This window comes from Lissotriton vulgaris, chromosome 2_1, assembly GCF_964263255.1.
Source record: "Lissotriton vulgaris chromosome 2_1, aLisVul1.2, whole genome shotgun sequence".
NCBI classification, from domain to species: domain Eukaryota; kingdom Metazoa; phylum Chordata; class Amphibia; order Caudata; family Salamandridae; genus Lissotriton; species Lissotriton vulgaris.
The window spans coordinates 593,799,855-593,815,859 of NC_141687.1; the positions used below are offsets into that span (position 1 = coordinate 593,799,855).

Genomic DNA, 16,005 nt, shown 5'->3' on the forward strand with positions numbered 1-16,005 from the left:
TGTAGTAGGGGGACTCGAGCTCAGTTTGTGCTAATCAGTGATTAGCCTTAGGGGCTTTGGCAGTGAGAGGCCTCAGTTTGGTGTCAGTCAGTGCCGGACTGCTGGCCTCTAGGGCTGTAGAACTGTGGGAGCTGGCTTGGATGGGAAACATCCATTAGTACGCAGACATTTCTTCGTGTACCATTACAGTGTAGTGTGGGGGTCGTGAAGGGTAGTGTTTGGGAGTAGGGACAGGACTGGGGGTAGGGGCAGGGTCGTGCTGGGGGTAGTGATTTAGGGTTTAGGGTTGCGTTGTGGGGTTAGTGTAGTGTAGAGTTTAAGGATTTAGGGTAGTGTTGTGGGGTTAGTGTAGTGTAGGTTTTAGGGTAGTGTTGGGGTTTGTGCATGGTAGTGTTTGGGGGTAGGGACAGGACTGGGGCTAGGGTCGTGCTGGGGGTAGTGTTTTAGGGTTTAGGGTAGTGTTAGTGTAGTGTAGTTTACTGTTTTAGTGTTTAGTGTAGTGTCGGGCGTGATGGGTAGTGAATGAGTGTAGGATGCGGAGTAGGGGAATATGTATGTTAGTGCATGGGGTAGTAGTGTTTCAGTAAGTGTAGGGTAGTGTAGTGTTTTAGATGTGTAGGGTAGTGTATTTTCGATAGTGTTGTGTTTTACACTTTTAATAAAAGGAATATAACATGTTATTCCGCATACCATTTTTATTACTAGGCAAGATTTTACTTAGCATACATTAACACTTTCAAAGTAATTGTATGCGAAGTTATAACTTGCGTAGTAACGATTATTGCTAAGTGAGTGAAGGGCCCCTCGGGCTCATGCTCGTCAGAGCTCAGTCAGGTGTAAGTGAGGGAGAAGGCTATGACGCTGCAGTGCCCGTTGTGCGCACTGGAATTTTCCACTACTTTTGTACGAAGAATAACCTAAACTAACAAACATTCCACCAAAATAGCACCGCACGGGTCTGAGGAACTGAGATTAGATCCGGGAGGAAGTCAAAGGATTGCTCTATCCTGCTGCTGATAAACTCATTTTCACTTTCATGTTTTGTGTCCAGTCGGAACAAAAGCTGCTCACTTGTCCCCTTGCGGGAGGATGCCCGTGTGTCTAGTCGCTAATAACACTACATAGTGCCTGGGTGCATTGAACAAGGGGGTGAACGGGCACCTTCGAATTAGGGACACTTCACATGTTAGAACCGGCCAGCGGGGCTGTGGTAGAGTCAGTCGCAAGTCTGCCCTACGGTGCCCACGGAGGTGAGAGTTGTAATTGGAAACAGCATAGCTATTCGTTTCTCCGGTGGTCTGCAAGGTTGGGGACCAGGGGGCTGCCATGATCCAACCCTGAGAGTTCTTACTAAAACATTTGCTTTGATTTAACACCATTTGGACTGATTGTGAGAGTAACCCTTTTCATACACACAAATACAAACAACCTTTAGAGACAGGGGTCCTTGCTAAGCTAACTTACCTGAAGCCATGTGAGGCCAGTTTGACCATTTATGCCAAAGCTGATTTTGGTTCCTTCTGGTCCATGGGCCAGTTGCGGAGCCAGGACTCCTAGGAAGAGACAAAAATCTGCCAAATATTGGCCTTACTTCATTTTCTCCATGTCATGAAATGACATGGTGACGCAAGGGATTTTTGTGTGACGCAAGTAAACTGACGCATCTTTGCTATGATGGCGAGATGCGTCACTTTCTTATGAATCGGTCCCTGAATGTTTTCTACTGATGTTAAAGGTGAAAACCCTAACAAAAGTCCTAAGCATTTTTTTAGCAATACATACACAAATCTCAAATTGGTGCATATTATAATTTTACAGATGTGTTTTTCAAACTGGTTGTTTTTCTCATAGGAGAAAAATATGAAAATCCTAAATCATTTATTTAGAATTTTGTTGATATTTTCTTTAAAACAAATCTCACACTAAATAAACGTTGTTGGTATTAGAAGGAGATTAGGGGGAAAAAAGAAAACGGGCAATAAAATTCACTACCGCATATGGGGCCATCCAGATCAATTTTTTTGCACACCTGCGTAAATCCATAATATTATTTGAGTAGAGTGGCCAGACAGTTGATACACACATTCAGTGAGGAAAAGCCTAAATGATAAGGTGTGAAAAAACAGAGATAGAGCTAGAGGTATACGTCCCGTTTGTTTTTTGTGGTTGTTCAACCTTTTTTCTTGACATCTTGGCCCAATAAATCTAATCTGAAAAAACAAGATGGCGTTATGTTTTGCATACTAAGACTGAATGAAAAAAATAAAAGATTCTTCTAGAACTTCCTTCAAGTGGGATAAAGAGAGTTGCTGTGGCGGCAACAGTGCAAGTGGCAAACATGTAGTCCTCGCCATTTATTGACATCTTGTTGAGAATTTTGCCTCCATTGAACTTGTGATTTTTGCCGCGTGTGTGCCTAGAAGGAAGAATAGGTTATACTAATTACATTGTTATTTTTCACTGCAGTACCTGCAGCACGAATGGAGCATGGAACTGCGAGCAACATGTCTGCCTGATCGATGAACAGATGATTGATGCGGTCAACAGAGGGAACTATGGGTAAACATGTCCACCTTACCTCTTCCCTCCCCTGAGCCCTTAAGCCACCCTTGCCTCCTTTACCTCTATCCACCCCTAAATCCTCAAGTCATATTCAGCTCCCTTATCTCTACCAACACTTGTTCCCTCAAGTCACCCTCCCTTCCCTTTTACCTCTATGCACCATTGAGCTCTCCCATCACCCTCGAATTCCATTACCTCTAACCACCCCTGGGCCCTCAAGTCACCCTTCCCTCCCTTTATCTCTAACCACCCAAGAAACTTTAAATCACTCTCACATCTCTTTGCTTCTACCCACTCCTGAACCCTCAAGTCACCCTCACCCCATTACCTCTACAAACTGCTGAACCCTAAAGTCACCCTCACCTAGCTTTACCTCTACCTTTACCTAAATCATTCTTAAATAACACCAAAAGGGTGTTATTTGAAAAATACTTGCCTGTCTGGTAACGTTCTGCATGGTAGAGTAACAAATACTAACCTTCTGCCTGTGTGGTAAAGTACGGCAAGGTAAAGATACAAATACTAACCTTTGTGGTAATTACATGCATGGTAAAAACTGCATGGTGAAGGTCCTGCATGCTAAAGGCTCTGCATGGTAAAGGCTGGTTCTCCTCAGGCAGGACAAATTCCCTCTTCCTTAAACACCATCCTGCCTTCACCCTGGCATCCATAGATATTTTGGGGGCACAATTTGTTGGATTATGCAGTTTGGTATGTTTGGCAGACACCTTTGCATCTTTAAAATGTTGCTCCCCCCACCACACCCTATACTTTATGTCTGGCTTTTGTTTCCTTTTACTTCCACCCCCTTATCCCTCTTCCTGCATTGTTCCTTGTTCTGTCTGCTCTGCCTCTACCCCATTGCTGATTGCCTCATCAACACCCACCCCACCCCTCTTTTCGTTGCTTGCCCTCTCCCACCATAATTAAAACACCTAAAAGTCACACCGAGGGGGTTTTAGGATGCTTCAAGGATGCAGATGGCACTTCGATTCCTGCTCTGCATGGCCTTTTTGCCACTGTCTTCATGTGGGGCCAACATGATGTACTACAGTTCGGACATGAGATAATTAAATGTTATTTTTCTGTGAAGGCAGAGAATAGTCCAGATACTCAGAAAACAGATCACTTCCCTTTGCAGTCAGTGCTGGCCGAGTTATAGTGCTTTTTTCCAACTTATATCCATGCTGCACATGGCTAAAAGGAATTGACAAATTCAATAAATCTCTTATAGGTGAGACCTATTGACTTTCCCAATGCTTGTATTTACTTTTCTTACCTTTTGACTCTATATCGTTCCCTTGCTCTCTTTATCTCTTTCTCTCTCTCTCTCTCTCTCTCTCTCTCTCTCTCTCTCTCTCTTTCTCTTTCTCCTCCTGATTCTATTCCCAAACTAATATGCATTTACTTAATGGGATCTCTCCTACATCCTTGGACTATTATATTGACTTACATCTATTCTCGCCCTTGATTACACTTTTTGTTGAGACAACCACGCCGACCTACTTGTTGAAGTGATTACAGCCGTGTACCTTCACCTAATTTTCTAGTTTTGGGGTATCCCACTTCTAAAATTTAACATTGTGTCCTCATTTCTTGAGCGGATTACCGAACATCTATCTTCTATTTTTCATGCCTTGATGAAGTCTCTGTGGGAGACGAAACACGTGTTGGCAATGTTTATCCTGGGAAAACTTGTCTTTTTATGAAATCTGAATAAAGGAGAAAATACAAAATAACGCTATCTGAAGAGGACCTTTTCTTGACTCTACATTGGATCACTAATTTGCCCTTATGCTGTTTAAATTTTGTGTCGTCTTGTAAATTTTACTGGTGACAACAGTAAATTTGTACACTTGTGCAATATATAGATAAAGACTAAACGAACCTTTATCATTTGGAGTGCTGTAATTAGAACCTCACCTCCTCAAAACAAGATATAATAAACAAGTGTAAAATACTTTCACAGACAGTGCCTTGGCTAAACTTCTACCCAGTTCTGCTGCTGCAGGCTCGGTATTTGAGTGACCCACCCGTTCTGATGAAAGCTGAATGACTAAGAGTTGAGCTGCATTAAAATAGAATTGTTTTCCTTTTTCTCCCTGCAGCTGGCGTGCCGCCAACTACAGTCAATTTTGGGGGATGAGCTTGGATGAGGGAATCCGCTACCGCCTGGGGACGAGTAAACCTCCATCATCCGTCATGAACATGAACGAGTTACATGTGAGTGCCTTTCTGTCATACAGATGGTTTACCTACCGTGCTGGGGTATTGCAGAACAACTTCAATACTGTGCTACCCACAAGGAATTAATAGAGAGATTTTCAGATTAGTGGGTTTCACTAAATCCTCTAAACATTCTAGAAGCCCCTTGACTGACAGATGAGCTCTGGTAGAGAACATTGTCAGAGACACATAATAGGCGGTGGAAACTCTCCCACTGCAGCACCTCCTGCCCCTCAAAATAATGAATTTGCGTTTCATCTCCAAGTATCACCGCTCCATCAGGCCATCAACTTGAGGCTGAAAACTACCTGTGCCTCCTCTTCCTTAGAAATGCACACACATGTGTGTGAGGCAACTCAGAAAATGTCAATCTTGGTCAGAGACCTCCTCTATAAAGAGGACTACCCAAATAACACAAACCACAAATCATGCACAGTTTCTGATCTTGCAATTGTAGGCGGTTGTACTGCGACTCACGTTGAACTAGAGACAGCTGCACCCTGCCAGGGTATCACAGAACTATCTAAGCCTCTTCTGCGTATTCTGAATGATCTCTACATAGCTCCTCCAAGATCCTTATTCAACCTCTCTCCCTTTGTCTGTGTCCAAATGTATCATCTTTATATCTGTTTCTCCCTATTACTTCATCTCTCATGCTGAGGGTTTAATGTCTTCACTAAGGGGTGTAGTGTGGGTCTCATACTCACAAATGCTCATATCTTCCTCATTACTCCTGATAGAAGGTGAAATGTTAGAGCACAGGAACTCACTGATCACCTGCTTCACCTGATTTTGGTGCATTATGCTTGCCACCCTTACAGGACTCAACGGTGCCTCAGTGGTCCTGGCCCCGCCAACAGGACTGCTCTCCTCACACATCCTCACAGCGTTGCATTGTCTCTCCAAGCTCTCTCTCCTGGCACGTGGAATGGCCCAAGAATTCCCCCTTTTGAGAATATAATGGTTCTTTTATTCTGGCCAAGTCTGAGATACGATGCTGGAAGGCGCACAAAGACGTCTGTACGATAGGCCGGCCGGGTCCTTATCAATTCATTTCCTCCAGGAAATCCAGCCCGCCACCCTGGGGACGAAACTCTGAGCACATATTGTTACAGGCTCTCCTCAGCCTGCACCTCTTCCTCCCCTTCCAGGAGACATGACCACATCGTGGGCAGCGTGAGGCAAGGAGCACATTAAGGCAATGGGGCATGGCGTACTCCTTCAGGAATGAACGAGGGGGCTACAGACCTGCCAGAAACTCAGAAACTCAGGAGAACAAGAAACGGCCAGAGATGAACGAGGATGCAATTGTACCAGGAGTTTCTTCTGGAGCAGAGGTTGGCGCTAGGGTCCTGCCAGTTTCTTTATGTGCACACCGTGAGGGGCTGTGCAGAGTCTCAGGTTGGCTCCAACATTTCATCCTCTATCCGAACTGTAAGGGAAGATGTGAGGATTTGTGAGCATGGGGCATCTAATATAGCCCTTAGTGAAGGCACCCACACTAAACCCTCAGCATGGAAATAAAGTAGCTTGGAGGACACGTTTTAGAGTCCTGTCGGGTTTTTCAGGATCATACAAGGTTGACGGGGTTCTGCCAGTTTATTTAAAAGCTGGCAGCCTCTACACCGGTGCACTGGGGGCTAGGGTCCACCCAGGATGTGACAACATGCTGCCAGTTTCTACTAGCAGACACAAGAGTGCGAGGATGCTATCAACGTCTTTGTGAATGCATAATACTGGATGGGTCCTGCCAGCTTCTTAGGGGGTGAAAAAGGGTGGCAACGGCCTGCCGGCTTCCTCACAACAACACCTGGTAGAAGGGTATTTATAGCTTCTTAAGGTGGGCACACGGGTGCCAGGATGTTACTACCTTCTTCAGGAATGCACAGGGGTGGTGGCGTCCTGCCAGCTTCTTCAGTAATACCCAAGGGTTGCAGGATCCAGCTGGTTCCTCACAGGCACATTTCGTATTCATTTGCTGCCAGTTTCACAAGAAGTGCCCGAGGGTCTCTTTTGAAGTGCACAAAGGGGAAACAGAACAGTCAGCTTTTTCAGGATACACTAGTCTTTGTGCACCTTTGTCCCGGATGTTTTCCGTTCTGCTTATTGAAATACTCTTGACTCAGCATTTTTGTCATTTGGGTCACATGTTACAGTGGACTTCGAGCCTTGGAAGGACAGGCAGCGCTCAAATGATTATCTATAGAAAGCAGACCACTTTTACAACCAACGGAGGAGTGGGTTCCAATAAAGCCTGCATATGCTCATCTGGCAGAGTGTGCAAGTAGTCATTCCAACAGGGCAGTTGCTTGTCCAAGGAGGTATATCGCCACCAGCCCTAGAAAGCTGGGTCCCCACCTCACAAGAGTTTATGTATGCATGCAAACAACTGCAGGCCCATGTGCTGCATGGCGCTCAGCCATAATTCATTGATGGTGCGTCGTAGTCACAGGGACCCTTCATGATATAAATCCTCAAAACATCTTGGACAGCACTTCCAAAACCGGTCAAGATGCACTCACGAGAGGGTTGATATCAATCCATTATTTGCTGCGTTATTAAACATGAAAATAAATATTACAAATATTAACAAATAAAAATGCAGCATCACTAATAACTCAGTTTTGAATAAAACCTTTTATTGAGGTAAATAAAATCAATCAAAATAAAATAATTTTCTGAAGTTTGTAGTAAAAAAATAAGTCCTTTACGTAAAGTAATCAGAAAATAATTCCTTTATGCTGCATTAATAATTGTGAAAAGTGGTGTATAGAATTTATTAAAGGTCATTTGATCATATTTAATTACATTTATATTATTCATTTTTATGTCAATAATGCGATTAAAATATTTTGTAATTCAATTAAAATTCGAACATATTTTAATACATTATTTTAACCTTCGATTATATTATATGATTTATATTTTTCAGTATTTTATATCATGCAATTTATTTTAACATTATTTTCCATGGGGTTTTTATTTGAAGTCCCTAATGCCATTATTTTCTATGGGAGGGGTTGCGCTATTTATTTATTTCTTATTTATTTAAAGAGTTTTATATAGCGCTGGCCAGACCCAGAGGTATCAGAGCGCTTTACATGAGAATTAACAATGTAACATAAAAAGTTCAACAATTACGCAAAAAATCCCCCCCAAAAAATATGCAATACAATTAGGAGAGGAGATAAAGGAGAGAGATAAGTAGTGGAGGGGGCAGGGGAGGTGAGAAAGGGAGGTTAAGGGAAGAGACAGTACGGAGAGACGAAAAGAAGTCTGTCTAAAGACCGACTGGGTAGGTGAAGACCAAGGAGGGAATCCACTGCCCATCTCACCTATAGCTAAACCAGGTAGCTCCATCGGACATCATACAAAAAAGTTCAGTCTCAGTACATTGAGAGAGGGGAGAAGGAGAGCCATAAATAGAGGGAGGATGCGGGAAGAGACAACAGGAGGGACGAAAGGAAGTGCAACAATGTGGTTTAACAGTGTAATAGAAAAAGATCAACAATTACACATTGCATCAAACAATCAGCAATACATTAGGAGAGGAGAGAAAGGAGAGAGAAAAGAAGTGGGGGTATATGAGGTGAGAACGTGAGGATAAGGGAAGAGACAACCGTAGAGACGAGAGGAAGTCTGTCTAAAGACCGACTGGGTAGGTGACGACCAAGGAGGAAATCCACGGTCCATCTCCCCTATAGCTAAACCAGGCAGCTCCATTGGGCATCAGACAAAGTAGTTCGGTCTCAAGTGTCGAGGGAAGAGGTTTGCAGAAAAACAGGATGGGAGGGAGAAACAGCAGAAAGACGAAGGAAAGTCTGCCCGAAGGCCAGCTGGGTAGGTGACGGTCGAGGGGGAAGCCCCTAAACCCATCTCCTCTACAGCTATCAGGTAGCTCTACCGGGCTTTGGCCAAAGAGCTAGGTCTCAATGGGAAACATTTAAATAACATGGAGGGCAGAATAAATGGAGCGTAGGGTGGAGGGAACAGGGAAGGTGAGAAAGGGAGGATAGGGGAAGAGACAACAAGGAGAGACGAAATGAGATCAGTCTAAAGGCCGACTGGGTAGGTGACGACCAAGGAGGGAATCCACGGCCCATCTCCCCTATAGCTAAACCAGGTAGCTCCATCGGGCATCAGACACAATAGTTCACTCTCAATACATTTTGAGAGGAGAGAAGTAGAGATATAGATAGAGGGAGGAAGCGGGAAGAGACGACAGGAGAGACGAAAGGAAGTCTGGCTAAAGACCGACTGGGTAGATGACGTCCAAGGAGGGAATCCCTGACCTGTCTCCCCTATAGCTAAACCAGGTAGCTCCATCGGCATCAGACAAAATAGCTAGCTCTCAAATGACGCTGGAAATTCACAGGTAAACAGGGTGGGGACTAGGGCAAGGACAGGTGACGGCAAAGGTTAGTAGCCGGAAAGAGGAGAGGAGTAGAGCAGGGATGGGCAGGGGGTAGGCAGTTCGGTAAAAGTTCCCATGGATCTGCTGCGAGGCATTCAAAAAGCAGGTCCGTTTCTTCACAGGCGCCATAATGGAGTTCTCTGCGCGGTGCCGCTGAGCGGTGTCCCTTGCAGACCCTTCTGGTCGTCCCCTTCTTGGGCGGCATGTGGACCAGTCCAGGGGGTCCTCCCTCGTTGCGCTGGGGGCGGCCACAAGGTTCATTTGGCAGTGTGTGGGGCCGAGGCCACTGAACCGCAGCATATGTGCAGGCTACGGAGAGTCCCAAAATGGTGAGTAGTAGATGACAAGGAGCGCGCTGGGTGAGTTGCCCCAGGAGGAATGCGACGCAGGACAGCCCGGTTCTAATAGACTGGTTTGCAAAGTTTTAGTGCATCGGTAGATAGAGGCAGGCACCAACCTCAGTATCTGCGGGTCTCATCGTGGGAGGGCAAGAGTAGATGAAGGCCCCTCACTTGGAACGAGTGACTCCATTTTGTGACCAGCTCAAAGTATACAGACCGACCGACATGTGGCAGGGAAAGGTGCAATATTCAGGGTTAGCTGCCGCTGGGCCAGGTAAGCGCCGCCAGGTCGTAGGCCCACTAGGGGATGTCTGGCAAGAGCAGGGCATAAGCTTTTAAGTCCTCCCGGAGAGTAGCAGCTCCGATGTCTCTAGCGGGTCACCATCTTAGGGTCAGGCAGGCGAGCCTCAGCACAATGCAGCCCAAAGTGCGCTGCCGGTAGAAGTCCGGCGGTGGCCCCGATCGTCGCGCTTAGTCCCAGCCTCTATCAGGGTTTGGCCATGCCTAAGCCAGACCTACTACTGTTTTTTAGTTGTAAATAACACTTGTAAGCTAAACTCCAGCCCCCTTTTCAAGGGGTGGAGACATGTAAGTTGCACTTTATTTTTAGTTTCTTCACACTCGAATTTTTCGATCAGCCAAAAGTAGTCAAGTAGTCAAAATTATAAGAGTGAATCAAACATGTACAGTTACTCATAAGTGTAAGTTATCTTTGTGGATAGGCCTGATAGTTTATTAAATCAAACACAAAGAGACGTTTGTACAATTCATCATAACTTGAACTCACTTTGCTGAGGCTACTCGCGTATGTGAGAATGAAGAAAAAAGAGGCTAGCTGAAACAAAATATTTGCCAAACATCACATCATTTTGTCAAGTGGGAAGTCAGGGTTGATGCCAGGTTTTCTGGTTTCATACTGTGCAGTTTAGCCACTAGGTGGGCATGTCTTTCTCTTGCCTTTCAACATCATCAATCTAGGCTTTGTTTGTCATTCTTGGTGGATGAGGTTAGTGTGTGAGTGGCAGGCCAGACCCACATGAAAGCTTGGCTCATTTTGGGCTTGAGAGTCCAGAGGAACTGAAGATGAGCTCGAGAAAGCCACCGGGCTCGAACCTCGCTCAAGCTTTAAGTGGCTCACCCAGCGCACTACCATGAATGCCCAAACCCGCTGCATAGCGGTTAAACTCTCTCTGCTACCCCTGAACCATACATCAAAGGCCGAAAGCAGCAGAATAAAAAGTAGAAATACTCAGAATCAAACAAATCAGCAAATGCACAGGGGTCTCCATATAGCCACCCTTGTCACAAGGTCGATGAAGAGGAGGCAGAGGGTAGATATGGAGGGAGGTGGAGGACTAAGGTGGCAGGAGTCAGTGAGAGGGCCAAGGCATAAAGTACAATTGGAGAAGTGGGAGAGAGGATACTATATTGTTTTATATTGTATCATGTGCACACCGTGCATACCACCGGCATGGTGGGCTTGTCAGAGAATCCCTCGCTGTTGAATAGGCTTAGAAAAGTGCATGTTTGTTTTGTAACCTTTATAGTTACTGATAGGTGCTGTGTGTGAGGATCCAAGGTTTGCCACTATCAGGGGCATAACAAAGGCCTGTGTACCCTCTGCTGGGTAGGGGGTTCCCCAATCGTCCAAGGGACCCTCTACCCCTCAAGGAGGCACTCTACTCAGTCCCAGGCCAATAACTTTGTCTGGTATACAGGATAATCAGGGGCCCCTCATCCCATTCATTTTGTGGCCCCACTCGTATTGTAAACTTGTAGCTGTGCTTAGGGATGAACGGAGGCAAAGGCTGTGAAGTAGATTGAGCAAGCTACATACCTGTTTTTGTTCGTGTGTGTATTTATTTGATTTATATTGAACAAATGCCAGAAATTAACATAGCATAATCCCGTATTAAAAACAAAAGAAATTATAACTGTCAGTGTGCGGAAAAGGGGGAAATCATAAATGTGAAATAAAATGCTGGGTGGTAGAATCTGTTAAGAGAGTGGTAACAGAAAATATGTGAGGGGCAGTTAGGTCAGTTTGAGATACATTGGAAAAAGGACAGTGTGGCGATGACTGGTGCCAGCTTGTGGTGAAGTCTGCGTGTTGGGTCAGGTGTTTGTGTTCCGACGGGTCACCCCTCTTTAGACCTCGATGTGTTTGCTGAGGGTTCCTACAGCCGAGGGAGGAGAGAGTTCCAGAGCGCGGCCTATTGGGAAGAGAGCGACGGTGACTCGGGATATTAGGAAAGGGTAGTGGAGAGGATGGAGAAGAGAGGTTGAGCAGCCAGGGGGATGGGTGAACACAAGAATTCGAGGAGAGAGATGTTTCCTTCTCCCTCACAGTGGGAAACGCACTTTGAACACTCTGCTGGCGCCCACGCTGCTTCCAATTCTGGAAACTAAGTCTAAAGAAAATAAATATTTTCATAAAAATGAGATGCTCATTTTGCCGATAAGGCGGAGTGGGAATACGGACTGCAGAGACCGGCTCGGAACGTTCCTGGCTCGGACTCAGATTTAGTCTCCAAGGCCTTACTGTTTCCAGCAGAAGTGTGTTCCCAGGGCCTGGAGAGGCATCTCCGGGGTCCGGGGTGTCAGTGGTGTGGGCGAGAGACCCTAGGGGGCTATCAGCTTTGTGTGACAGCGGAGAGAAGTCCGCCTCCTTTGGGAAGTCATTGCGAGTGGCAATTTGGAAGGGGCGCCCTAAACATGCTGGCTCCAAATTGCGATTCGCTATGCATTTCTAAACACATTTTTTAATTCGGTAGGCACTTACAGAATTGCAAAATTGGTATAGAACATTTTAAAAAGCCATTTAAAGGTCGCAAACGCTGTGATTTAGCGAGTCACCGGCTTTGCGACTGCTAAATTGTCCATGTCCCTTTAAAACTGTGGAAACTGGCTACCACTACTCAAGGTATGGCACATTAAACGGCCTTGGTGAGGATTACATTTATCTCATGAGTGCAAAAACACATATATATAATCAGTCTCTAGAGATGGCATCACCCAATTGATGGATTCTGCATTGTACAGATTTATCCTGAGAAGATGTCTGAGGTAGCATTAATCTACCCACTCATTCTGGAATGACAGCACTGTCCTTTTCCTACATCTGTTTGACCTCTTAAAATTCTTAAAATGTGCTGAGCGCTCTCTAATTTTGTGGATGCGTCTAGCCCTTCTGACACCTTGATAGCCGTTCTGACCTTCCTTCAGCATTAATAACCATTTTCTTGCCCAGAGGACCTGGTCCACCGAGGTTCACTTTTTTAAACCTTTAGTCTTATTGTCCTTCCCAGTCCTTGTTGGTCCCTTCACTCATCTTGACCTACTTTCCCCCTCTTGTTCTTTCTAGCATTGTTAGCCTTAACTCAACCCTTGTGATGCCTTATGTGAACTGTCTGTTTTTTCATTCAGGTGAAAATAGGGAACAACGAGGTCCTGCCGGCCTCTTTCAATGCAGCGGACAAGTGGCCGGGTATGATCCACGAACCTCTGGATCAAGGCAACTGCGCTGGATCTTGGGCTTTCTCAACTGCAGGTAACTCTTTCTGGCACTCCCGTCTCCATCCACTACAAAAGACAACCTCTCCAACCTTTTAATCACCCTCCGTCAACATATGAGTCCCTGCAAGACCCTGGTAACTTTGTCCCTCATACCCTTGCCCAACACCAACAAGCAAATCACTACAGCACCCGGAAAACAGTCTCCCCAACAGACACATTTTGCGTAGTAATGAAAACACTCTAACCATTTGCACTGCAACAGACCCCTGCAGATCCCTGAAAGAGCAATAACTATTCCATTCCCAACACAGGAATCCGGTGGGTCGTGAAAGTATTTAAACCATCACAGTACCATGTCAAGGGTACAATGGGAATATCTCAGTCAGAAGGTGCTCTACATAGAAAATGTCCAGTATTTATTTAATTGTTTCGCTAGGCAGAAACCCCATGCGCATATTACAGCAATTCAATTTTAGTGTAAAAGTACTGAGATTATGGAGCAACATAATTAAATCTGAGAAATAACATAAAACAATTTAAAATGTTTTTTTAGAGCCGGCTTCTCCAATGACTAGCTTGTGAGCAATGGTAGCTCTCCAGGTACCTGTGATTAGCTCTCTTGTGGGTTCCCAGTAAACTAAATTAGAAGCTTTTCCATGGTTAAATTTATATATGTATACCAAAATTGAAAAGTGTGTAGCAGAGGTAAAAATACGGGTATTACTGCTGCCAAGCCTTCATGGAAGTGATAATGGCTGGCACTCATGCATAGGTGGGCCACTAATGCAATCTTGCCTGATGTGCTGATATTCGTGGCTGATTTGCATATGGCCATGTCCGAACTGGGGTGGCAGAGTGGGCTAAAGAATGGTGATGGATAAAACCCAGATCTGTTGACTGGGGGTGAGTGTTTGATTGGTTCAGATGCTCCGTCCATCACCACCCCCTTTTGTTCCGCTTTGTTCGCCATGAGTTGGCAGGGTATGCTCAGACGTGAGTCCCTTGCTCACTTTACCACTGGATTCAAGCAAGCCTGGTTGAAGACGCCTGTAATGACAGAAACCGGCCCTAGGAAGCTTGAATCCGGTCCAGGGAAGGCATGGCTTGGCAGTATGGGCTGGACTGTTCCCATGAGGCACAGGGTCAGACAGATTTGCATATGGCCATGTCTGAACTGGGGTGGCAGATTGGGCTAAAGAACGGTGATGGATAAAACCCAGATCTGTTGACTGGGTGTGAGTGTTTGATTGGTTCAGATGCTCCGTCCATCACCACCCCCTTTTGTTCCGCTTTGTTCGCCATAAGTTGGCAGGGTATGCTCAGACGTGAGTCCCTTGCTCACTTTACCACTGGATTCAAGCAAGCCTGGCTGAAGACGCCTGTAATGACAGAAACCGGTCCTAGGAAGCTTGAATCCGGTCCAGGGAAGGCATGGCTTGGCAGTATGGGCTGGACTGTTCCAATGAGGCACAGGGTCAGACAGATTTGCATATGGCCATGTCTGAACTGGGGTGGCAGAGTGGGCTAAAGAACGGTGATGGATAAAACCCAGATCTGTTGACTGGGTGTGAGTGTTTGATTGGTTCAGATGCTCCGTCCATCACCACCACCTTTTGTACTGCGATATTCGTTGCTCAACATGACTTTCACTGAACATAAGTAGCTCTCATTAATGAAAAGGGTGAACATCTCTGTTTTAGACTATGTAAATAATGTTTGAAGCTGATTGCAACTTTGCAATGTTACTTTTGATCAAACAGGGGGACAGCCTGTGAACAAGTGTTTATCTTGTATTTTTAAAAGAAGAGGCTAATGTACTGAGAATATGTAAAAAACAAAGTCCGTCTTCAAAAAGGTGGGTTTTTGAAAAATTACAATTTATCAAACAGGTACATTTATATCCATTTACATGCATAAAGCAACAATTCCCCATAGTTTCCATTCAGGGTACACCCAGATTCACACCTCAACAGAGCTATTATTATGTGTTTGAGTCTGGCTGTGACCGGGTATCAAAAAACGAATATGAAAGTGAAAAGAGCAGGAACCTTAGGACAGTTCTAGATAGCACACAAAATAGTTTGTTGCGTGCTTTACATATCATGCATATTTAATGAAGTAGTACTTAATAAAACTTATTTAGATTACTCACATTCGCAATTAAATGCTCTGCAAGATAAATTAAATTGCCCATGATTTTTTCAAGCAAAAAAAGTGGTTATATGAAATAGGGGTGTGGGTAACAAGGTAAAAACTTGAACAGTAAATTCAATTATGCCTGGGCGTAATTTAAATTACCCCGGCTTAAGGGGCTTAATTTCAGGAATTTCGTCTGTGCTTGGAATACAAAATTAAAAATTATTTCACTGTGACACTTTGCATGTCATTTGCTGTGGAAATTTACCGCAAATACGCCCTTCGCAGCTACAATTTGCAGAGAAAGCACAGGAACAAAAGAAAGCAAATGGCTGTTTGTTCTTGGTGCTTTTGTTTTTTTGCACTGTTATTTTATCACAAAAGTGTCCTCGCATAAAAAAATAACAAAAGGGTGCATTTTGCGCTAAAATCTAGCACTAAATTACACATTTTCATTTTGCCTAATTATACATATGGTAAATTCATTTTACCAAAATGTGGCATAATTACATCAAAGCAAGTTACACAAGTTTTGCACACCCCTAGACTCCTACCATTTCCCTATACAACACCCCAAGTCCATGCAATAGCTAGGTAGAACTCCCCTGCAACACATTTGTCTATACCAATACACAACTTTCCAGCAACCTCATTTACTTTACCCTAACCCACAAATGCTTACACAGCTCTGGTAACACTGGGCCTAATTCACAGAACTAACTAAAGACAAAATCCTAAACTTACTACCATTTTGGCCTTCACCGAAAGTCTTAAAGTTAGGATTTTTCGCAGTTTAGTCTAACTTTAGGA

The 16,005-nt window shown here is 44.7% G+C and overlaps 1 protein-coding gene across 1 annotated transcript in view; it reads left to right on the plus strand.

The window, feature by feature from the left end:
• TINAGL1 (tubulointerstitial nephritis antigen like 1) overlaps nucleotides 1-16,005 on the plus strand; it is a 128,987-nt gene that overhangs the window by 75,253 nt on the left and 37,729 nt on the right. The window contains exons 4-6 of the mRNA XM_086955637.1: nucleotides 2,467-2,559; nucleotides 4,671-4,785; nucleotides 12,970-13,093. Of these exons, the coding sequence (XP_086811763.1) occupies nucleotides 2,467-2,559; nucleotides 4,671-4,785; nucleotides 12,970-13,093 (332 nt within the window). The remainder of the gene's footprint in view (nucleotides 1-2,466; nucleotides 2,560-4,670; nucleotides 4,786-12,969; nucleotides 13,094-16,005) is intronic.